The following is a 24,513-nucleotide window of genomic DNA, read 5'->3' as shown; positions in this document are numbered from 1 at the left end:
GTTCCGAGTGATTCGGGTATTTTTCGGAGTATCGGAGAGTTACGGGAATTCGCCAGGGAGTATATGGGCCTTATTGGGCCATACGGGAATAGAGGAGAGAGGCCAAAAGAAAGGAGGCCTGCGCCCCCCCTCTGGTCCGAATTGGACAAGGGGGCCGGCCCCCTTTTCCTTCTCCCTCTCCTCCTCTTTTCTTCTCCAACAAGGAAAGGAGGAGTCCTACTCCCGGTGGGAGTAGGACTCCCCCCTTGGTGCGCCTCCTCCATAGGCCGGCCACCTCCCCCCTTGCTCCTATACTAGTGGCTGGGACGCGCCCTGGGCGCATCTCTTGAGGCGGGACTGTGTGCACTAATCATGCCACCGTATTTTTTAACGTGCATATGCATAGTTTGGTGAAAATACTTGAACAAATAGGTATGAATTGCCTCCTCTTGTAGGTGAATAGTCATAAGAAATATAAACAGGTACTCTCCACAAGTATAACCCCATTATTCAGTAAAATATATAATCAAAGGCATAAAGGAACTAAAATATTCAAATGGACATTGAATTGATCTGGGAGCGGCTGCAATGTCCCACATCAACACCACCTTACACCACTTCATGCTCTGCATTCCAGCTACCAACACCCACAAAAACCCGAGTGAAAAATAGTTGGAAACAAACAAAAGTACATAACTGAATCCAAAGGAGATTAATCAGAGGTGGTAGTCGTATGAGGAAGCATTAGAAAGTTTAGTAGTGAACCCAAATCAATCAAAGGGTCATGTTTTACAGAAAAAGAATATCCGTCTTCTTGCTGTCGATGTACCTGCATAGAGAATTGCATCATGAGAAAGTAACAAGTTCAAAACTAACATCTCATGTTAATATTAACCATCTAACAATCCAAAAAAATAGAGAGAGGAGTTGGTAATTAGCTGCCTGGGAAGAACTAACATTTCACCAATAGAGTTGCTCAAATGCTAACCAACTCATGTCAGGTTATGATATCATGACAACACCCGAATTACTTGGAAAAGTAGAATATATAGATTCAGAAGTTTTTGGTGTTTTACCGAATGCCATATATCCATCTATAGTAGCATAAGTTTCTTATCTACACTCTGAACATGTTCCCAAGGAAACAAAGGCTAAAAGTAGCAGCAGCAGCAAGGGCACTATGGCAGAACTGATCTTCCCAAGATATCATATAAATTGTGTGTGTGACTCTGTCACCTGGTGCATCATCGAAGATCTAAATATCAATGTTTGCTTACAGAAGAATGTTACTGGATAACCATCCAATACAAGACAATAAATGATAATCATAATAACCTCTTGTTGGACAGAAACATAGCTATTAGAAAAATTATACAAATGGTTCATATCATTAAATCAGATCCAAATCATATGCCTGATTGACTCTGTAACTTACCATGACCAGACCCCCGACTACTTCCAAATCATAATCTCCATGTTTTGTCGGTGCTTGTGAAACATCTCCTTTGCTGGCATTCCCTCAATTAGAGTTCGATTGACATGACGATAAGGGCCTGTGTAACTCTTGCTCAATCAAAATCCATGTAAACCATTTTACAGAAATTATAGTGCATCAGAGAGTTGAACACATATCAATAGATATTGCACTACTGATACAAAAGAGGCATTACTAATACACATAGCACATTCAGCTAGGCATTTAGACAAAGATGTGGATGGCATGCTACTAAAGCATCAGTTGATGCTACATACGAAAAGATAGAAACTGATATTTTCATTAGCAATCAACCAAACACTTTTCTGGAACAAGAGTTGATCAAAATCACACTACGTGAGACCTGCTAGATTAGCTAAAAAACTTACGAAGAAACAACCTTCATATACATGCTCTCAAATATCACCCAACAAGTTTACTTTCTGTAATGTATCCTAACTAAGTAACTATTACTTCAGGAAACCATGACTTACTATCAATGATTTTTGATAATTCTAACATGCAAGTTTCATGAATCAGACGACTTCAGGAAACCTATAGAGAAGGCTGATGGCTGTTAAATCATGAGAGCAACGAGTACTATACCAGCCATCCGACAAACAAAGTCAATCCATTGTATAAGTAGAGGTTGCGAGTCTTCTGGCTAGAAACATCCAGATACCTGCACAAAATCATAATAATTTTTCAGAACGACACATCTTAACCCAAATTCTTTAAGGATTGTATCAGTGGCATCAAACGTTACCATTTAAGGTTCAATGGTGGCTTCAGTTAAGAGCACCATAAGTAGGTACATGTGTGCTTTCCCAATGAACAAAACAAGACAGATTACGAACATGGAAACTCCATGATGCAAGAGCTAAAACAAAGTAGGTACATTTGTTTCTATATAATCGCACTATTCCTGCGAATCAAAGAAGCCCTAATCTGCCAAAATAGATGATCATGGTACTACCAAACATGAAACATTAGAAATCGCACTATTCTAATCATGCACAGAGGCAATGATAGAAGAATAGTTTGCCACATTTAAACTGGCAATGCGGTCTCCCACTCGCCTATGTTGTGGATCTCGCCACTGTCAAAGAGGACAACATAACACCACTGACCTGCAGAGGCGCTGGTCGCAAAATGGCGAGAAAACCGACACCAGGCATATTGTCCAGATCGCTCCGCCGCCTTTCCGTGTTGACGCAGATAATTGATCAAAACTGTCGTGCGCCTTGAAAGTTGTACATCCTCAGATTGAGCATCCATGCTGAACAAACATCAAGTACCTCATATAAGCTTTCTTAACCTCTTGAAACTTCTTTCCTGCATCAACATGACCTTTATTTGTATCTAATGGAGCTTCTTCGCAAGCTTTTAGGACAGAGAAAGAGTAGGAGGTAAATAACAAATTGCTACAGATCTGATAAAATGACTCCAGATCACTTTGTAGTTAAATTCAGTTCCTCCAAATATATCAAACATTCATAAATATTTTTGGAAGATTTTTTTGAATTGTTCAACATAGAGACCTGGGCAAATATTAGCAGCACAGAACTAAGAGACAACATTACCACTGATATAGGCAAACGGTCATCTAATTTCTCCGCATAAAACCCATGATGAACTAATAATGGGTGAACAATGATTTTATTTCTAAGCTTAATGCTCCTCACCTCTTACACAACACATCTAGCATATAATAATACATGTTTATTTGCAGCCTGGAACATCTAAAGTTTTAACCACAAGGAACCTTAGTGTTCACTGTTGACACGATGCAAGACATAAAGCCAAAGACTCACACTTACATTACGTCCTACATGTTATATGTGAATCTACAAACATGAAATTTGATCAATTACTCATGGGGTAAATTTTCTTTCTTTACAGATCCTTCTAGCAATGAAAGAATGTGCACATCAAAAAGTGTCTTCCTTTAGTTGAGCTTTTCAGTTCAGCATAGACCAGGTAGAAGTATCGCATAGCTGCGGAGAGAAAGAGAGAGAGAACACCAACCTGCAGTCAATGTCGGAGCAGCTCAATGGATGCCAGTTAGAGGACACCAGAAGGAGTAAAACCACGAATCACTGAATCTGGAATCCTGCACAACAAATGATATATACAGTTTAGATCTTTTTACACAACGGTATAACACCTACAAATACATGTTCTTTATACAACAACTATAGTGTAGTAAACATGCATATGGAAAATTGCATAGGTATCATTTTATACACGAAAGAAATACCTAAGATGTTGTAAGATAAATTTAATACAGACAGGCCATTGCTATGTTACATAAATCAAGTGCATGGGCCTCAGGTAGAAATTTGTATACAAATCTATTCACCTACCCAATTCCTCACACACCAACATCAATGCAATGGTCATGAAAGAATTGCATAATAGTGTATACAAACAGGAAAACAATCTGCTACAAAGTTCAATAATACAACAGATATTGACAGGGTGGACCTGCAAAAGTGAATATTGATTGACAATATGTTGATTCTCTAAAAGAAGGGAAATATACAAGTAAAATATTAAAAATTAAGACAATGAAAAAAGAATTAGGGTGCATTAGAAGTGACTTCACCTATTGTCATACAAACAACCAGCACTTTCCAAAAATTCAGGAGGTGTGGACAATTCCATAGACTTAGTACAGTCACCCTAAACCTCAAGAATTGCTCATGTTCCCATGCTATCTGCATGATTACAAGCATGTCACTTGGAAAGCTTGAAAGTTTAACAAAATATAATACTTAATCAGCAAAACAAAACCAGTTCAAGGCTTCTAGATTCCAAATGTATTTACTAAACAAGCATATTAAATTCCTGAAATAGCATATACTCGATGGAGGGAGTACTTCTGAACTTGTTTCTAAAGCAGACCTGTTGCCAATACAAAGCTAATTTTGATTCTGCATTCAAAATTCTATGTCAAGCTACAATGTGAGAAGAATTTATTCAGCAATAAATATATCAAATTCCATTGTGCTACTACTGACAGTAAGTCCATGTAAGACGGATTATCTAAAATCCTGATGAGATTCAAACCTAAAATTTGATTCTTAAAGTTAACATGTTAATTAACATATTGTTGCTTCTTCAATATGTTCCCATTTTTAACCCCACAAATGACCTATTGTTACAATTTCAATCTTGGGCAGACCAGAATTTTCACAGCCCTTAATATCATAAACAAGTGATGAAGGCATTCATGAAGCAGGTGTCTGTTTGTCTCAAACCATGGACATTCTGCAGAAATCAAAATAAATACATTGAGTACAGTCCAGACTTGATCATAAATTTCACATTGATATGCAACTATGTTGAAGCGTTGTCCCTGTTTAATTTTTAGATAAAGGAGTTCGTTGAACGCTATGAAGGCTATGTACCAAAACAATCTCATCAGCTAATGAATCAATCTGCACCAAATTAATGAAAAGAAGCAAAATAATTAAGCAGGAGATGAGATGGGGCCGGGTGTACTGACGTTGGAGCCGTGGAAGTGGACGCAGAACACCTTGTAGGCATAGAGAAACAAAATCTGCACAAACAAAGAGACAAAGATGTGAAGCTCTAGGAGTAGAGGCGAGAAACTTTCAGAAAGAAGAGGAGCGTGTGTACGTGCGTCGTGCTTCTCCTGTTGATGCCTCTCTCCTTCGTCGGGCGGTCGCAGCGAGACAAGAGCAGGACGAAGCCAGCCGTCTCTGCAGCCCGCATTGCTATCTGCTAGTAGTTGCATCAGTGTGTATAGAAATATTTTTGCTAGCAAACCAGATTTCAACCTTTATCCGCTAGTTCCAATTACGAGGCCTGCACATTTGCTAGCAGTATCCTCCGGCAACAACCTCCTTGAAAAAAATATCCAACGAATCCAACACAAAGAACATCTCATTGGGATTTATTTGTTTGCCTATCTCCAAGCAATTACATCCAATGAGCCATGCTATGCATCCACGGCCTACTTGCAACTAATTTGGAATAAAGGAACCCTCAAGTACAGGAACTAACCAGTCGTAAACAAGATGGCTACAGAAGTGCAAGCCTCCAGCGATGGCTGAGTTGGGACAACCAAGGCGAAGCAGCACTTCACGGCAACATTGGAGCAGCATCGAGCGCGTTGCTCCTGCCAAGTAAGACGGCGACGGCACCGTGAACCACCACGGCTGCAAGCGTGGGGATGGAGGTGGAGCTGCATCGGCGGCCGCACACGAAGAAGTGGGCAGAGCCCCTCGATGCCATCCCCTTGCTCCCGTCCTCTGCAACCACCATGGTGGCCGGCTAGAACTCGAAGATATAAGGCTTGGGGAAGAAGAGGGTCTTAGGGGGGCGCCTTCTCCAGTGGCCGACATCGGAAGTGATGGGATGGGACGATGAGGCAGAGGCGGCGGCGAGCAGGGATGGGGCGGCGGCCGCGCTAACCCTAGCCGCCGGGAGGAGAAAACGAAGGAGAGGGCGAATGAGGAGGGAGTATTTTTTTTTTATTTTAGCACGGTAAAATCGATCGATGTGGCATGCGTGAGCAAGCGCCCTGCAGTTCGCTCTTGGAGAGTGCGGCGGTTGTGCTTGGGCTGTGGCGGAGGGCTCGGTGAGTGACAGCGGCGGCAGATGAGGAAGAGGGAGAGGAATCGGGGACGAAGGCAGCGAACGGGAAACGAGGGCTGGGCTCTTTGTCCTGCGTTTCTAGCTTACCTTAGCCTGTTAAAAAAAATCGGCACAGTCAATCGGGACGGGTGGAACGCGCGAGGAGGCGCTAATTACGCGACTGTTAATGGGTTTAATATATATATGGGGGCAGGGGGGCACCCCAAAGACACAACAACAATTGATCCTTGAGATCTATTAGCCGTGTGCGGTGCCCCCCTCCACCATAGTCCTCCTCGATAATATTGTAGTGGTGCTTAGGCGAAGCCCTGCGACGGTAGAACATCAAGATCGTCACCACGCTGTCGTGCTGACGGAACTCTCCCTCGACACTCGGCTGGATCGGAGTTCGAGGGACATCATCGAGCTGAACGTGTGCTAGAACTCGGAGGTGCCGTAGTTTCGGTGCTTGATCGGTCAGGCCGTGAAGACGTACGACTACATCAACCGCGTTGTCATAACGCTTCCGCTTTCGGTCTACAAGGGTATGTAGATTACACTCTCCCCTCTCGTTGCTATGCATCACCATGATCTTGCGTGTGCGTAGGAAATTTTTGAAATTACTACGTTCCCCAACAGTGGCATCCGAGCCTAGGTTTTATGCGTTGATGTTATATGCACGAGTAGAACACAAGTGAGTTGTGGGCGATACAAGTCATACTGCTTACCAGCATGTCATACTTTGGTTTAGCGGTATTGTTGGATGAAGCGGCCCGGACCGACATTACGCGTACGCTTACGCGAGACTGGTTTTACCGCCGTGCTTCGCACACAGGTGACTAGCGGGTGTCTGTTTCTCCAACTTTAGTTGAACCGAGTGTGGCTATGCCCGGTCCTTGCGAAGGTTAAAACAGCACTAACTTGACGAACTATCATTGTGGTTTTGATGCGTAGGTAAGAACGGTTCTTGCTCAGCCCGTAGCAGCCACGTAAAATTTGCAACAACAAAGTAGAGGACCTCTAACTTGTTTTTGCAGGGCATGTTGTGATGTGATATGGTCAAGACGTGATGAGATATAAGTTGTTGTATGAGATGATCATGTTTTGTTGAAGTTATCGGCAACGGGCAGAAACCCTATGGTTGTCTCTTGGTTGCATAAGATGCAAGTGCCAAATAATTGCTTTACTTTATCGCTATGCGATAGCAATAGTTGCAAGAGCAATAGTTGGCGAGACGACCATGTGACCACACATAGATCAAGATGATGAAAATCATGGTTTCATGCCGGTGACGATGGAGATCATGACGATGCTTTGGAGATGGAGATCAAAGGCGCAAGATGATCATGGCCATATCATGTCACATATATTGATTGCATGTGATGTTTATCCTTTATGCATCTTATCTTGCTTTGATTGAAGGTAGCATTTTAAGATGATCTCTCACTAAATTATCAAGAAGTGTTCTCCCTGAGTATGCACCGTTGTGAAAGTTCTTCATGCTGAGACACCACGTGATGATCGGGTGTGATAGGCTCTACGTTCAAATACAACGGGTGCAAAACAGTTGCACACGCGAAATACTCAGGTTAAACTTGACGAGCCTAGCATATACAGATATGGCCTCGGAACACGGAGACCGAAAGGTCGAGCGTGAATCATATAGTAGATATGATCAACATATTGATGTTCACCGTTGAAACTACTCCATCTCACGTGATGATCGGACATGGTGTAGTTGATATGGATCACGTAATCACTTAGAGGATTAGAGGGATGTCTATCTAAGTGGGAGTTCTGAAGTAATATGATTAATTGAACTTAAATTTATCATGAACTTAGTCCTGGTAGTATTTTGCAAATTATGTTGTAGATCAATAGCTTGCATTGTTCCTTTCATATGTTTATTTTGATATGTTCCTAGAGCAAATTGTGTTGAAAGATGTTAGTAGCAATGATGCGGATTGGATCCGTGATCTGAGGTTTATCCTCATTGCTACACAGAAGAATTATGTCCTTAATGCACCGCTAGGTGACAGACCTATTGCAGGAGCAGATGCAGACGTTATGAACGTTTGGCTAGCTCAATATGATGACTACTTGATAGTTTAGTGCACCATGCTTAACGGCTTAGAATCGGGACTTCAAAGATGTTTTGAACGTCATGGACCATATGAGATGTTCCAGGAGTTGAAATTAATATTTCAAGCAAATACCCGAGTTGAGAGATATGAAGTCTCCAACATGTTCTATGGCTAAAAGATGGAGGAGAATCGCTCCACTAGTGAGCACGTGCTCAGATTGTCTGGGTAATACAATCGCTTGAATCAAGTGGGAGTTAATCTTCCAGATAAGATAGTGATTGACAGAGTTCTCTAGTCACCATCACCAAGTTAGTAGAACTTTGTGATGAACTACAGTATGCAAGGGATGACGAAAACGATTCCCGAGCTCTTTGTGATGTTGAAATCGACGAAGGTAGAAATCAAGAAAGAGCATCAAGTGTTGATGGTTGACAAGATCACTAGTTTCAAGTAAAGGGCAAAGGGAAGGAAAGGGAACTTCAACTAGAATCACAAGCAAGTTGTCACTCCCACGAAGAAGCCCAAAGCTGAACCAAAGCCTGAAACTGAGTGCTTACACTGCAAAGGAAATGGTCACTGGAAACGGAAATACCCTGAATATTTGGTGGATAAGAAGGATGGCAAAGTGAACAAGGGTATATTTGATATACAGGTTATTGATGTGTACCTTACTAGTGTTTATAGTAGCCCCTGAGTATTTGATACTTGTTCGGTTGCTAAATATTAGTAACTCGAAACAGGAGTTACAGAATAAACAGAGACTAGTTGAGGGTGAAGTGACGATGTGTGTTGGAAGTGGTTCCAAGATTGATATGATCATCATCGCACACTCCCTATACTTTCGGGATTAGTGTTAAACCTAAATAAATGTTATTTGGCGTTTGCGTTGAGCATGAATATGATTTGATCATGTTTATTGCGATACGGTTATTCATTTGAAGTCAAAGAATAATTGTTGTTCTATTTACATGAATAAAACCTTCGATGGTCATACACCCAATGAAAATAGTTTGTTGGATCTCGATCGTAGTGATACACATAATCATAATATTGATGTCAAAATATGCAAAGTTGATAATGATAGTGCAACTTATTTGTGGCACTACCGTTTGGGTCATATCGGTGTAAAGCGCATGAAGAAACTCCATAAAGATGGATTTTTGGAATCACTTGGTTATGAATCATTTGATGCTTGCGAACCGTGCCTTATGGGCAAGATGACTAAAACTCCATTCTCCGGAACAATGGAATGAGCTAGTGACTTATTGGAAATAATACATACTGATGTATGCGGTCCAATGAGTATTGATGCTCGTGGCAGGTATCGTTATTTTCTGACCTTCACGAGATGATTTGAGCAGATATGAGTATATCTTCTTAATGAAACACAAGTCTGAAACATTTGAAAAGTTCAAAGAATTTCAGAGTGAAGTGGAGAATCATCGTAACAAAAAAAAGTTTCTACAATTTGATCGCGGAGACAAATATTTGAGTTACGAGTTTGGTCTTCAATTAACACAGTGTGGAATAGTTTCACAAACTCATGCCACCTGGAACACCACAGCTTAATGGTGTGTCCGAACGTCATAACAATACTTTATTGGATATAGTGCGATCTATGATGTATCTTACCAATTTACCACTATCATTTTGGGGTTATGCATTAGAGACAGTTGCATTCACTTTAAAAAAGGGCACCATCAAAATCCGTTGAGATGACGCCTTATGAACTATGGTTTGGCGAGAAACCAAAGTTGTCATTTCTTAAAGTTTGGGGCTGCGATGCTTATGTGAAAAAGTTTTCACCTGATAAGCTCGAACCCAAATCGGAGAAGTGTGTCTTCATAGAATACCCAAAAGAAACTGTTGGGTACACCTTCTATCACAGATCTGAGGGCAAGATTTTCATTGCTAAATTCGGATCCTTTCTAGAGAAGGAGTTTCTCTCGAAAGAAGTGAGTGGGAGGAAAGTAGAACTTGATAAGGTAATTGTACCTTCTCCCAAATTGGAAAGTAGTTCATCACAGAAATCAGTTCCAGTGATGCCTACACCGATTAGTGAGGAAGTTAATGATGATGATCATGAAGCTTCAGATCAAGTTACTACCGAACCTCGTAGGTCTTCCAGAATAAGATCCGCACCAAAGTGGTACGATAATCCCGTTCTAGAAGTCATGTTACTAGACCATGATGAACCTACGAACTATGAGGAAGCGATGATGAGCCCAGATTTCGCGAAATGGCTTGAGGCCATGAAATCTGAGTTAGGATCCATGTATGAGAACAAAGTATGGACTTTGATTGACTTGCTCAATGATCAGCAAGCCATGTTAAATAAATGGATCTTCAAGAGGAAGACAGGACACTGATAGTAGTGTTACAATCTACAAAGCTCGACTTGTCACAAAAAGGTTTTCGACAAGTTCAAGGTGTTGACTACAATGAGATTTTCTCAACTGTAGCGATGCTTAAGTCTGTCCGAATCATGTTAGCAATTGTCACATGTTATGAAATCTGGCAAATGGATGTCAAAAAACTACATTCTTTAATGGATTTATTAAAGAAGAGTTGTATATGATGCAACCAGAAGGTTTTGTTAATCCTAAAGGTACTAACAAAATGTGCAAGCTCCAACGATCCATCAATGGACTGGTGCAAGCATCTCGGAGTTGGAATATACGCTTTGATGATTTGATCAAAGCATATGGTTTTATACAGACTTTTGGAAAGGCCTGTATTTACAAGAAAGTGAGTGGGAGCTCTATAGCATTTCTGATATTATATGTGCAAGACATATTGTTGATTGGAAATGATATAGAATTTCTAGATAGCATAAAAGGATACTTGAATAAAAGGTTTTTCAATGAAAGACCTTGGTGAAGCTGCTTACATATTGAGCATCAAGATCTATTGAGATAGATTAAGACGCTTGATAAGTTTTTCAACAAGTACATACCTTGTCAAGATTTTGAAATAGTTCAAAATGGAACAGTCAAAGAAAGAGTTCTTGCCTGTGTTGCAAAGGTGTGAAATTGAGTAAGACTCAAGACCCGACCACGGAAGAAAATAAAAAGAGAATGAAAGTCATTCCCTATGCATCAGTCATAGGTTCTATAAAAGTATGCCATGCTATGGACCAGACCTATTGTATACTCTGCCCTGGTTTGGCAAGGGAGTACAATAGTGATCTAGGAGTAGATCACTGGACATTGGTCAAAATTATCCTTAGTAGAATAAGGATATGTTTCTCGATTATGGAGGTGATAAAAGAGTTTGACGTAAAGAGTTACATCGATGCAAGCTTTTACACCGATCTAGATGACTCTAAGTCTCAATCTGGATACATATTGAAAGTGGGAGCAATTAGCTAGAGTAGCTCCGTGCAAAGCATTGTAGACATAGAATATTTGCAAAATACATACGACTCTGTAATATGATAGACCCGTTGACTAAACTTCTCTCACGAGCAAAACATGATCATACCTTAGTACTCTTTGCGTGTTAATCACATAGCAATGTGAACTAGATTATTGACTCTAGTAAACCCTTTGGGTGTTGATCACATGACGATGTGAACTATGGGTATTAATCACATACAGATGTGAATATTGGTGTTAAATCACATGATGATGTGAACTAGATTATTGACTCTAGTGCAAGTGGGAGACTGAAGGAAATATGCCCTAGAGGCAATAATAAAGTTATTATTTATTTCCTTATATCATGATAAATGTTTATTATTCATGCTAGAATTGTATTAACTGGAAACATAATACATGTGTGAATACATAGACAAACATAGTGTCACTAGTATGCCTCTACTTGACTAGCTTGTTTATCAAAGATGGTTATGTTTCCTAACCATAGACAAAAGAGTTGTCATTTGATTAACGAGATCACATCATTAGGATAATGATGTGATTGACTTGACCCATTCCGTTAGCTTAGCACTTGATCGTTTAGTATGTTGTTGTTGCTTTCTTCATGACTTATACATGTTCCTGTAACTATGAGATTATGCAACTCCCGTTTACCGGAGGAACACTTTGGGTGCTACCAAACGTCACAACGTAACTGGGTGATTATAAAGGGGTACTACAGTGTCTCCAAAGGTACATGTTGGGTTGGCGTATTTCGAGATTAGGTTTTGTCACTCCGATTGTCGGAGAGGTATCTCTGGGCCCTCTCGGTAATGCACATCACTATAAGCCTTGCAAGCAATGTAACTAATGAGTTAGTTACGGAATGATGCATTACGTAACGAGTAAAGAGACTTGCCAGTAACGAGATTGAACTAGGTATTGGATACCGATGATCGAATCTCGGGCAAGTAACATACCAATGACAAAGGGAACAACGTATGTTGTTATGCGGTTTGACCGATAAAGATCTTCGTAGAATATGTGGGAGCCAATATGAGCATCCACGTTCCGCTATTGGTTATTGACCGAGAATAGTTCTAGGTCATGTCTACATTGTTCTCGAACCCGTAGGGTCTGCACGCTTAAGGTTTCGATGACAGTTATATTATGAGTTTATGAGTTTTGATGTACCGAAGGAGTTCAGAGTCCCGGATGAGATCGGGGACATGACGAGGAGTCTCTAAAATGGTCGAGACGTAAAGATCGATATATTGGACGACTATATTCAGAGTTCGGAAAGGTTCCGAGTGATTCGGGTATTTTTCGGAGTACCGGAGAGTTACGGGAATTCGCCGGGGAGTATATGGGCCTTATTGGGCCATACGGGAATAGAGGAGAGAGGCCAAAAGAAAGGAGGCCTGCGCCCCCCCTCTGGTCCGAATTGGACAAGGGGGCTGGCCCCCTTTTCCTTCTCCCTCTCCTCCGCTTTTCTTCTCCAACAAGGAAAGGAGGAGTCCTACACCCGGTGGGAGTAGGACTCCCCCCTTGGTGCGCCTCCTCCATAGGCCGGCCACCTCCCCCCTTGCTCCTATATATATGGGGGCAGGGGGGCACCCCAAAGACACAACAACAATTGATCCTTGAGATCTATTAGCCGTGTGCGGTGGCCCCTCCACCATAGTCCTCCTCGATAATATTGTAGTGGTGCTTAGGCGAAGCCCTGCGACGGTAGAACATCAAGATCGTCACCACGCCATCGTGCTGACGGAACTCTCCCTCGACACTCGGCTGGATCGGAGTTTGAGGGACGTCATCGAGCTGAACGTGTGCTAGTACTCGGAGGTGCCGTAGTTTCGGTGCTTGATCGGTCAGGCCGTGAAGACGTACAACTACATCAACCGCGTTGTCATAACGCTTCCGCTTTCGGTCTACAAGGGTATGTAGATTACACTCTCCCCTCTCGTTGCTATGCATCATCATGATCTTGCGTGTGCGTAGGAAATTTTTGAAATTACTACATTCCCCAACATACTGAGCGAGTCCTGGATTAGGGGGTGTCCGGATGGCCGGACTATGACCTTCGGCCGGACTCCTGGACTATGAAGATACAAGATTGAAGACTCCGTCCCGTGCCCGGATGGGACTTTCCTTGGCGTGGAAGGCAAGCTTGGCGATACGATATGAAGATCTCCTCCCATTGTAACCGACTCTGTGTAACCCTAGCCCTCTCCGGTGTCTATATAAACCGGAGAGTTTTTAGTCCGTAGGACGAACAACAATCATACCATAGGCTAGATTCTAGGGTTTAGCCACTCCGATCTCGTGGTAGATCTACTCTTGTACTACCCATATCATCAATATTTATCAAGCAGGAGTAGGTCTTTGCCTCCATCGAGAGGGCCCGAACCTGGGTAAAAACATCGTGTCCCTTGTCTCCTGTTACCATCCGCCTAGATGCACAGTTCGGGACCCCCTACCCGAGATCCGCCGATTTTGACACCGACAGTCACAATGAAGACAAGCCATGGATATAAGTTCTAAGTTGGGTTCATGAACCAAGAAGATCGCTACTTTTTTATGGCCGAACTTGGATAAACTTTCTCAAGTGTTACGGACTGAAAGTTGGCGCACGAATGTTGATGGAAATAGCAGAACCTGGTCTCATCTTTACTACGATCTTCCACCCTGACGTTGTTCCAATTGTTCATCCATGTTAGAATTGTATCTGGTTCTTGCTTTTTGCCTCGATTACTTCTTAATCCACCTATTATGTCTAACTAATCATAATTTAACTTTAGAAGTAGCAACGAATCTCTCACGAAGATGCTACTTCTAACTAATATTTTCTTATAATTGGTGGCATGTGTAGGTTTTTACAGAGTTAAGTAGGCTGCTCGTTTGTTATTCTGTAAGAACTCGGCTGTTACTAATGGCACTGAAGTTGACTGGGATGACATCCACAAGTTCCTACACTTTATTGATCGTCTTGAGGTCCTTGTGGGGCGTTTCAATGGTGGAAGGCCACGTGGGATATGTGTGCCACTGTTGCACTCGTTGAACAGGTCCAACTGTGTCGAGAAACTTATGGTACGAGTTGTTTTCTGTTATATATGTTGTTCATAAACTATTGCTTATACACAGTTTTACAGCTGTGATCTTCTTGAAACAGAAGCTACCCTGTTCTATTGTTCCTATACAGATGACTGACCATGGTCGGGTCAGACTTGCGCTTGGTCACAACATGATGTTTATGTCGACCTACTCCATTCCCCTTGGAGGTGAAAAGATACTTATTCATGGATGGTCTCAAATAATGAAGGCCCGTCCATCTTGGAGAATAGGACAGAAGATTATGTTCCTACTTTTCCATGGCTCTAAAGTGAATATCATGTTTATTGACCACATTGCGAGATGCAGCCGCTTTCAGAAGGTTGTGGATGTGCGGTGGCGCCTGGGCCTTGTCCTGGGGCTTGGCAGCCTCACCCTTGGTTAACTGTAGGCAAAGTAGCACTGTTCGAGGCATGCTTTGTATGGTTGAACCTGTATAAGTACTCATACTGCTTTCAGCTATGGTTGTTAAGTGCCCCTGCTGGTTTCCGTTAAGGTTGTTAAGTACTCCTGCTGCTTTTACAGTATGTCGTGTTTCTTCAGTCATGTCTTCCTCAGCGCCGCCTGCTTCCGCCTCCTGCTTCCGCCTCCCACGGTTGGCTGCGCCTCAGCGCACGCATCGCCGCCCCACTGTCTCTTGAATCGTTAACACCAACGTCTGAGGCATCGCCGTCATCCTCCGCACGCTTTGGTGCGCTCGTCGCGGCGCCGCCCTCTCGCGTTGTCAACATGGTCAACAAACAACAGGAATCGGCAGAAGTACGTGGAGAGGATGATAGTAGGGGCCCACCATGTTAACATATGGAAAAAGAAAATGCTTCCTCCTAGTGGTTTCCTGACATCTGGGACCCACGACATTGTGAGCATATATAGTCAATAGACAAGAGAACAACACAAGATCGGCTAACACCTGGGACGCAGCTGATCGAGCAGTATTTTTTTTGTTATTGTTGAGACGGAGCAGGGTTTCAACTGGGATGTGGCCCGTCTAGCCCAGGCTTATATTTTATGTTCACCATATGACCAACCCAGCTATTTTTTCTTTGTGAAAATGATCCCAGTTTATTTTTTCTGAAGAATACCCAATCCATGCCTACTTATTTTTCTACACCCTGATGGGCTGCAACTCTTTCAAGATGACTGCAAATCTTGAAAGTAATATGAAATGGGTTGTAAATATAAAAACAGATGACAAATTGGCAATTACTTTATAATTTCTGAATTTTTTCACATTTCCAGATTCCTATTTCACTGGCCTTTAACCTAATTTAAATATATCTTCAAAGTACTTTCAATCTGGCTCGACATTTTGGTATTAAAAATAGTTTGGAACCCACAGAAATATGCGAAATTTCATTTAAATTTTTAACCCTGGCCCTCCAACAAAAAAACGGACTGCAATAAATTGCATAAGAAGTTGCAATGAGCTATATATAAATTATTAAAAAATAGGGAATGGTCTGACTTGTGGGCCTATTAAATTGACGTGTATGCAAGATTTTTTTAGTTATTATATACGTCAACAAACAATTTTAGCAGACGTAACCGTTGTTTGTCAATCCAACGGCCGTCGTGTTTCTTCAATCTCTGATCTTCTTGCTCTAGCCGTCAAATCCAGCGTCGGCCGGACCGCCTACTCCCGCCTCCCATGGCCGGTTGTGCTGCCGCGTAGGCCTCACCTCCCCCTACTACTCCCACCGCTAGCTAGGGAATCCCTCTACTCACCCACACCCCCTGTTATTCTGCGGCGACGGTAGCCTCACATCGTAGCCGAACCAGTGAACCCTCGTACTCCTCTCCGTGCGGGCTTCCACTGCCACGTCTTCCCCGGCTCCGCGTCATCCCCTTCCTAGGCCTCGCCGTCGTCCACCTCCCTGGTGCTCTCGGCGCGGCGTGGTCAACATGGTCAAGGAACGACTTCCATCGGAAGAGTACTGTACATGGAGAGGCTGACAGTTGAGTCCACGGCGGCCGCAAGGAAGTGCCTCCTTATTACACGCAAAATAATTATTCCTCCATCTGACAGCAGGGACCCATCGGACGGGCCATCGTATTTCATGAAAAAAATGTTTCCCCCCTGACTGTTGGGACCCACCAGCTACATCTTCGCACGCAAGGAAGTGCGTCCATATTACGGGAAAAAAATGATTCGCCACCGTGACTGCTGGGACCCACCAGCTACATCTTTGCATGCAACGAAGTGCCTGACAGTCGGGACCCACCTGGTCGAAGCGTACGTAGCGTTGTCATTCTGGTCGCGAATGTGTACGTACATACTGGACGATGTAGAGGCGCGCACGTGTCATAGTAGAGGCGCGCACGTAGCATGTACACATAGGTACAATGGCCAGGGTGCAAGAACGTAAATACGGCCACGTACATACATACGGGCGAGGTCTCGAATGCCTACTCGCGCATACGTACTGCCAGGGCTCGTGTACATGGCTAGGTCGGAATGGAGAAACTGCGTCGTCGTTGTGTTCATGGGAGCCAACCAGCTGGGTCGGAACGGAATGCGTCGTCGTGTTCATCGGGAGGGATTGGATGGAACAACCGATAGAAACTAGGCCTGGTGTGTCGTAGAACGGAGGAAACGGCCTTGTGTTCAACCGGCCACGATCGAAACGGGATCCTGTTCATCGGGAGGGGTCTGGCGTACCGCAAAACGGAGGAAACAGACTTCTGTTGGACCTCCTACAGTCGAAACGGGGTCCTGTTGATCGGGAGGGGTGTGGCGTACTGCAAAATGGAGGAAACGGACTTGTGTTGGAGCGCTACGGTCGAAATGGGGTTCATGTTCATCGGGAGGGGTGTGGCGTACCGCAAAACGGGATTCCACGGGATACTGTTCATGTCCACCGTCGACCTCCTCCAGCCTCCACGAGCTACTGTTCATCCACCGTCGACCTCCTCCAGCCTCCACCTGCGATTGTTCATACGCGGGCTCCTGTTCATCTAGACTCCACTGCGCGCTCCTCCACCGACTACTGTTCAACCAGCCCTCTCCACGGGGTCCTATTCAACCACCCCTCCACGGGCTACTGTTCATCCAGCCCTCCATCGGCTACTGTTCAACCAGCCCTCCACGGGGTCATCCTGTTCATCCAGCCCTCCATGGGGTCTTGTTCATCCATCCCCAACCGGCTCGATCGGGGTCCTATTCATCCAGAGGCAACACCACGGGGTCCTGTTCATCCACCCCACCGGGAACTGTTCATCCAAACCCCCCCCCCAACAATGCTCACTGTTCATCAAGGGAAGGAGGCAACAGGGTTCTGTCGGCTTCAGTTAGCAGCAGTAGCGGAATCACTTGGGTTCAGTAATGTAGCTAGTGCAATCGCTCTAGTTTAGTTAAAGCCCAACGCCTCGCACACACGCGCGTACATGTATGAGAGAAACGCGCATCGCTCGGCCCCCGACTACCCACCGTAACCAAGAATCCTCGAAATTTTCCTCACCCTCGCTTCTACCACAGTTTTTTCCGTCATGGACGGCCCAAAGAATGTCATGCAGCTGCGTCTCCGTCCCGCCTAGGACGAAAAGTCCATTTTCCGTCATGATTTTTGTCATAGAAGTAGGAGGCCACCACATCTATGATGATACCGGGTTTTGTCACAATTATCATCATAGAAGTGTCATAAGTATGACAGAAAAAAATTGTTCGGCCCAAAATGTCATGGATGTGTCTTTTTTTTGTAGTGTATGTTCTAAGATTGATGTTGCTATAACTTTGCTATGCCTAATGCTTGTCACTAGGACCCGAGTGCCATGATTTCAAATCTGAACCTATTATGTTTTCATGAATATGTTTTTGTTCTTGATCCGATATTGCAAGTTATAGTCACCTACTACGTGTTATGATCCGGCAACCCCGAAGTGACAATACTGATCGGGACCACTCCCGGTGATGAACATAGTTTGAGGAGTTCATGTATTCACTAAGTGCTAATGCTTTGTTCTGGTACTCTATAAAAGGAGGCCTTAATATCCCTTAGTTTCCAATAGGACCCCACTGCCACGGGAGGGTAGGACAAAAGATGTCATGCAAGTTCTTTTCCATAAGCACGTATGACTATATTCGGAATACATACCTACATTACATTGATGAATTGGAGCTAGTTCTGTGTCACCCTTTGTTATAACCGTTGCATGATGAATGCCATCCAACATAATTATCCATTGCCTACGAGCTTTTCACATATTGATCTTTGCTCCGTTACTTTTCTGTTGCCACTGTTACGATTGCTACAAAACTACTACTGTTACTTTTGCCACCGTTACCGTTACTTCCATATTACTTTGCTACTAAATATTTTGCTACAGATATTAAGTCTTTCAGGTGTGGTTGAATTGACAACTCAGCTGCTAATACTCAAGAATATTCTTTGGCGCCCCTTGTGTCGAATAAATAAATTTGGGTTGAATACTCTACCCTTGAAAACTATTGTGATCCCCTATACTTGTGGGTTATCAAGGACGAGCAGGAATTAAGCTTGGGGATGCTGATAACGTATCTATAATTTTTTATTGTTCCATGTTGTTATATTATCATTCTTAATTGCTTTACAATCATTTTATAGCAACTTTATATCATTTTTTGGACTAACCTATTGACATAGTACCCAATGCTAGTTGTTGTTTTTGCTTGTTTTTTACATCACAGAAAATCAATACCAAATGAAGTCCAAATGCAGCCAAACCTTTTGGAAAAAAATCTGGACCAGAAGACACAACTTGGGCCAAAGAAGTACCAGAGGGGTGCCCCGAGGGGGGCACAACCTACCTGGGCGCGCCTGGGCTAGTGGGTTGTGCCCACCTCGGTGGCCTCCCGCACCGCCTCTTCGCCCTATAAATTCCCAAATATTACAAAAACCCTAGGGGAGTATATAGATCAGAAGTTACGTCGCCACAAGCCTCTATAGCCACGAAAAACCAATCTAAACCCTGTTCCGGCACCCTGCCGAAGGGGGAAATCATCACCGTTGGTCATCTTCATCATCCCGACGACCACCATGATGAGGAGGGAGTAGTCCACCCTCGCGGCTGAGGGTTTGTACCAGTAGCTATGTGTTTAATCTCTCTCTCTCTCTCTCTCTCTCTCATGTCCTTAATGACACGATCTTGATGTATCGCGGGCTTTGTTAATATAGTTGGATCATATGGTGCTTTCCCCTCTCTTTATTGTCGTGATGAATTGAGTTTTCCCTTTGAGATTTCATTTCATCGGATTGAATACTTCTATGGATTTGAGACCACTTGGTATATGTCTTGCATATGAATACCCGTGGTGACAATGGGGTATTATATTGATTCACTTGATATATGTTTTGGCACTCAACTCACGGATTCCGAGGTGACATTGGGGCAATCTATGCATAGGGGTTGATGCACGTTTTCGTCCTTGTTTCCCCGGTAGAATCTTGGGGCACTCTTTGAGGTTCTTTGTGTTGGATTGAGTATTATGAATCTGAAATTGTTTGATGCATATCGTATAATTAACTCATGGATACTTGTGGTGACATTGGAGTATCTAGGTGATATTAGAGTTGGTTGATGTGTATCGTATGGTGTTATTTTAGTACAAAATCTTGGATAGATCGAATGCAAAGAATAGCTTTGCGTTATTTTAGTAAGAACTCTTGAATAGATCAAACGGAAACAATAGCTTTAAGGTGGTTTCGTACCCTACAAACAATTTCTTCTTATGTTCTCCGCTAGATAAGTACTTTGGAGTGATTCTTGATCACACGTTGAGGGATGGTTATATGATCCAACTAGATTAGCATTGTTGAGAGATTGCACTAGCGAAAGTACGGACCCTAGGCCTCATTTTCAAGAATTGCAATACCAGTTGTGCTCACTTTTGTTCTTGCCACCTTGCTGTTTTTTATTGTTACTATCACAAAAATCAATATCTACTATCATTACTACACTTGTATCACCATCTCTTAGCCGAACTAGTGCACCTATACAAATTACCATTGTATTTGGTGTGTTGGGGACACATGAGACTTTTTATTATTTGGTTGCAGGGTTGTTTGAGAGAGACCATCTTCATCCTACGCCTCCCACAGATTGATAAACCTTAGGTCATCCACTTGAGGGAAATTTGCTACTGTCCTACAGAACTCTGCGCTTGGAGGCCCAACACAAGTCTACAAGAACAAGTTGTGTAGTAGACATCAATTCACCCCACGCTATTGCTCCACGATAATGGCGCCAGAAAAAGGTCTTGATAACCCACAAGTATAGGGGATCAATTGTAGCCTTTCTCGATAAGTAAGAGTGTCGAACCCAACAAGGAGCTAAAGGTAGAACAAATATTCCCTCAAGTTCTATCGACCATCGATACAACTCTATGCACACTTTACGTTTGCTTTACCTAGAACAAGTATGAAACTAGAAGTACTTTGTAGGTGTAAAGGGATAGGTTTGCAAGATAATAAAGAACACATAAATAAAAGCTAGGGGTTGTTTAGATAAAGAAACAATTAAGTTACTTTTAGTAGAGAGCTTTTTGTCACACAAGAAAGTTATTTGTCCCTAGGCAATCGATAACTAGACTGGTAACCATTATTGCAATTTTATATGAGGGAGAGGCATGAGCTAACATATTTTATCTACTTGGATCATATGTAGTTATGATTGGAACTCTAGTAAGCATCCGCAACTACTAAAGATCATTAAGATAAACCCAACCATAGCATTAAATATCAAGTCCTGTTTACTCCCATACACAACAACTCACTTACTAGGGTATGTGCTTTTGTCACTCACACCATCCACCCTAAGCGAATCATGAACATATTGCGACACCCTGTAGAGGGGATCCCTCACACTTGCATGACACGGAGAGCACCATAAGACAACACCAATAATAAAACATACAACTCAAACCAATCATGATCATCAATCAACCCATAGGACAAAACAGATCTACTCAAACATCATAGGATAGCCACATATCATTGATAATAATGTATAGTGTTGAGCACCATGTATAAGTAGATATTACAACGGGTAAAAGAGAGGTTACACCTCTGAATAGAGGGGGAGAGAGTTGGTGATGACGTCGGCGAAGTTGTTGGTGTAGATCGCCGTCACGATGATGGCCCGGCAGCGTTCCGGCGCCACCGGGAGAGAGCCCCCCTCCTTCTTTTTCCTTAACCTCCACCCTAGATGGGAAGAGGGTTTCCCCTCTGGTCCATGGCGGCGGAGGGGCGAGAGCCCCTCCGAGATTGGATCTCTCTTTGTTTCTCTTCTGTTTCGCGTCCCTGTTTTCTGGCCTTTCATCGTTTCTTACATTCTCGGAGATCCGTAACTCCGATTGGGTTGAAATGTTAACATGATTTTTATCCGGATAGAAGCTTCATTGTTGCCGAAGGACACCTCCAACTGACCTATGAGGTGGTCACAAGCCCTAGGGGCGCGCCTACCCCCTAGGGCGCGCCCTATGAGTTTGTGGGGCCTGTGGACCACGCCTCACGCTGATTCTTCTTCCCAAAAATCACATATATTCCAAAAAAATCCCCGTAATTTTTTATCGTGTTTGTACTTCGTTTGATATGGATATTATGCAAAACAAAAAACATGCAACAAACAGGAACTGTCACTGGGCATTAGATCAATATGTTAGTCCCAAAAATAATATAAAATGTTGCCAAAAATATATAAAATTTGTGGAATATTGGCATGAAACAATAAAAAATTATAGATACGATGGAGACGTATCAGGCGTGTCAGTCAAGATGTAATTTGGACACATCCCTCACTTCAGTTCGTAACAAGCACATCTCCATGGGTGACTTCCAACGCACAATTAAGATCATACTACAAGATGCCGTGCATTACACGGAACATCAAGATGCATTTTTTTTACAAAACACCTGTTGTGATTGACCCATGCGGGAGTAATCTCATGTGTAAAAACTAATGATATATCGAGAAAGAGGAGAGATAAGGTGAGGAGGAGTGGGACGTGGTGGTGATTGGTGGTCGGACTGGGCGGAGGCATGGGGATGGATGACGCCGGCAGCGGCCACCATGCCAGATTGTTTCAGAGGCTTCCTTTTTTAATTTCTCAACAATGAAGTTGTGGGAGATAAGGATGAACGAGGGAAGACCTTATCTGCAAATATGGAGAGAGGTGTGGGTATCTTTTTGCAAAATTACCATAATTTGCTTTCTATCTGTCAGATATAGATCGGACGGTCTATATTGTAAGATGCAGGCACACCATCATCACCAACTTGTTTTTTTATAAGAGTAGAGATATGGCCCCTTCACAAATATATGGTTGTAAGCATTATGTGTTTGCAATGTTAAGTTTGATATACGATACGGTTAAAAGCTAGAGATTTATTTAACAAAAGCTTGTTTTTGACCCTAGCTTAAAGGGCACAGTCCTCCTGAGCGTTCAATAACTTAGGGTCACCTTTGGGGAAAAAGGCGAGAATCTTTTCTGCTCCATTTCCGAATCACCAAAGGTAGTAATCAAGACCTTTTTCTGACGCCGTTGCCGGAGAGGCTTTGTGTGCCTAGTCTTTCTGGATAGAGTTTTTATTAAAGTTTTGTTTCAATTTTTTAGTTTTAGTTTTAGTTTTTCCTTTGTTGCAAGTCTTATACGTAGTAACCCCAAAAATATTACCATGGCTCATAATCTTGGAAGTTTTGCTACTCCTAGCAATAACTTTATGCTTGAACCAATAGCACAACCTGATGTTGTTGCTGCTGAGTATGAGATAAAACCGAACCTAGTCTCTAGGTCAATTAGATGGTTCTTTTTCTTCAAGAATTTGATTTGCATATTGTTGATAGAAAGGGAGCTGATAACCCTGTAGCAGATAATTTGTCTAGGATGGAACATTTTCTTGATGATCCACTACCTATCAATGATAGTTTTCCTGGTAAGCAATTTGCTATTATTAATACTTCATCTTCTTGTAATAACCCTTAGTATGCTGATTATGCTAATTTCATTGTTGGAGAATATTTACCACCTAACTATACTCACCAACAAAAGAAATTCTTCTTTAATTTAAGACATTACATTTGGGATGTCCCACATCTTTATAAATAAGGAGTAGATGGTATTAATTATTAGACGTTGTATACCTGAGCATGAACAAGAATATATCTTGAGGAAGTGTCACTCCGGTGCCTACGGAGGACACCATGTTGCAGACAGAACTGCACACAAGGTATTGCAATCTAGTTTTTATTGGCCCACTCTCTTCGAAGATGCATGTAAGTTTGTTCTTTCTTGTGATGAATGTCAAAGAGTTGGTAAAATTGATAGACGTCATGAAATGCCTACGAAATATCCACTTGTTATTGAGCCATTTGATGTTTGGGATTTTAATTATATGGGACCTTTTCCTTCCTCGCATGGTTATACTCATATTTTAGTTATTCTTGATTATGTTACCAAATGGGTGGAAGCCATTTCAACTAGTAGTGTTGATCACAATGCTTCTATTAAAATGCTTAAAGAAGTTATTTTTCCTAGGCTTTGGGTCCCTAGATATTTAATGGTTGATGGTGGTTCACATTTTATCCATGGTGCTTTTCGTAAAGTTTTAGCTAAGTATGATGTAAACCATGGAGTAGCATCACCTTATCATCCTCGGTCTAGTGGGCAAGTAGAATTGAACAATGGAGAAATAAAATGTGACCCGGTGTGTGAGTAGTCTGATAAGGTGTTGCTTGAGGCAAGAGCCTTGCAATCCGATGTATTTGTTGGAGGGGTCAATGGAAGTGCTTTTAATTAATGCCCCGTGTGTGTGAAATAAAATTGTTCTTTGGTTGTCTCTTTTCTCCTTCGCGTTCTTCATCCCTGCAGGTACCTAAGATCTTGGAGAATGAGCCACGGAGAGGCTACGAGTAGGGAGACTATGAAGTG

At 42.6% G+C, this 24,513-nt stretch overlaps 1 protein-coding gene across 9 annotated transcripts; it reads right to left on the bottom strand.

Moving 5' to 3' along the window:
• Positions 1-447: 447 nt before the first annotated feature.
• Positions 448-6,162, bottom strand: LOC123091494 (uncharacterized). Of its 9 annotated transcripts, none has more exons than XR_006443219.1 (9): positions 5,486-6,161; positions 5,099-5,387; positions 4,965-5,018; positions 4,062-4,173; positions 3,482-3,566; positions 2,584-2,788; positions 2,060-2,135; positions 1,415-1,532; positions 448-808 (listed from the first exon to the last, which is right to left on the bottom strand). XR_006443219.1 is itself a non-coding variant. In XM_044513025.1 (4 exons), exons 1-4 carry the CDS (start codon positions 5,670-5,672, stop codon positions 4,617-4,619), a joined length of 453 nt encoding a protein of 150 aa, XP_044368960.1. In that variant the 5' UTR covers positions 5,673-6,162; the 3' UTR covers positions 4,190-4,616. The 9 variants fall into 9 exon arrangements, 2 of the variants coding, with proteins under 2 accessions (XP_044368960.1, XP_044368961.1); XR_006443220.1 differs by having other exon boundaries at positions 5,099-5,200; XR_006443218.1 differs by having other exon boundaries at positions 1,056-1,532; positions 5,099-6,162.
• Positions 6,163-24,513: the final 18,351 nt, after the last annotated feature.

The sequence above is a fragment of the Triticum aestivum genome, chromosome 4B (assembly GCF_018294505.1).
Source record: "Triticum aestivum cultivar Chinese Spring chromosome 4B, IWGSC CS RefSeq v2.1, whole genome shotgun sequence".
Lineage (NCBI taxonomy): Eukaryota > Viridiplantae > Streptophyta > Magnoliopsida > Poales > Poaceae > Triticum > Triticum aestivum.
This window is presented reverse-complemented; position numbering and strand designations above follow the sequence as displayed.

Bases quoted from the DNA above. Each gene is read 5' to 3' on its own strand.
- LOC123091494 (XM_044513025.1), bottom strand. From the start codon at position 5,672: ATGCAGCTCCACCTCCATCCCCACGCTTGCAGCCGTGGTGGTTCACGG. The intron at 5,019-5,098 runs GTACACACGCTC...TTGTTTGTGCAG, and splicing joins ACAGGAGAAGCACGACGCAC to ATTTTGTTTCTCTATGCCTA. The intron at 4,727-4,964 runs GTCAGTACACCC...TGATTTCTGCAG, and splicing joins TCCACTTCCACGGCTCCAAC to AATGTCCATGGTTTGAGACA.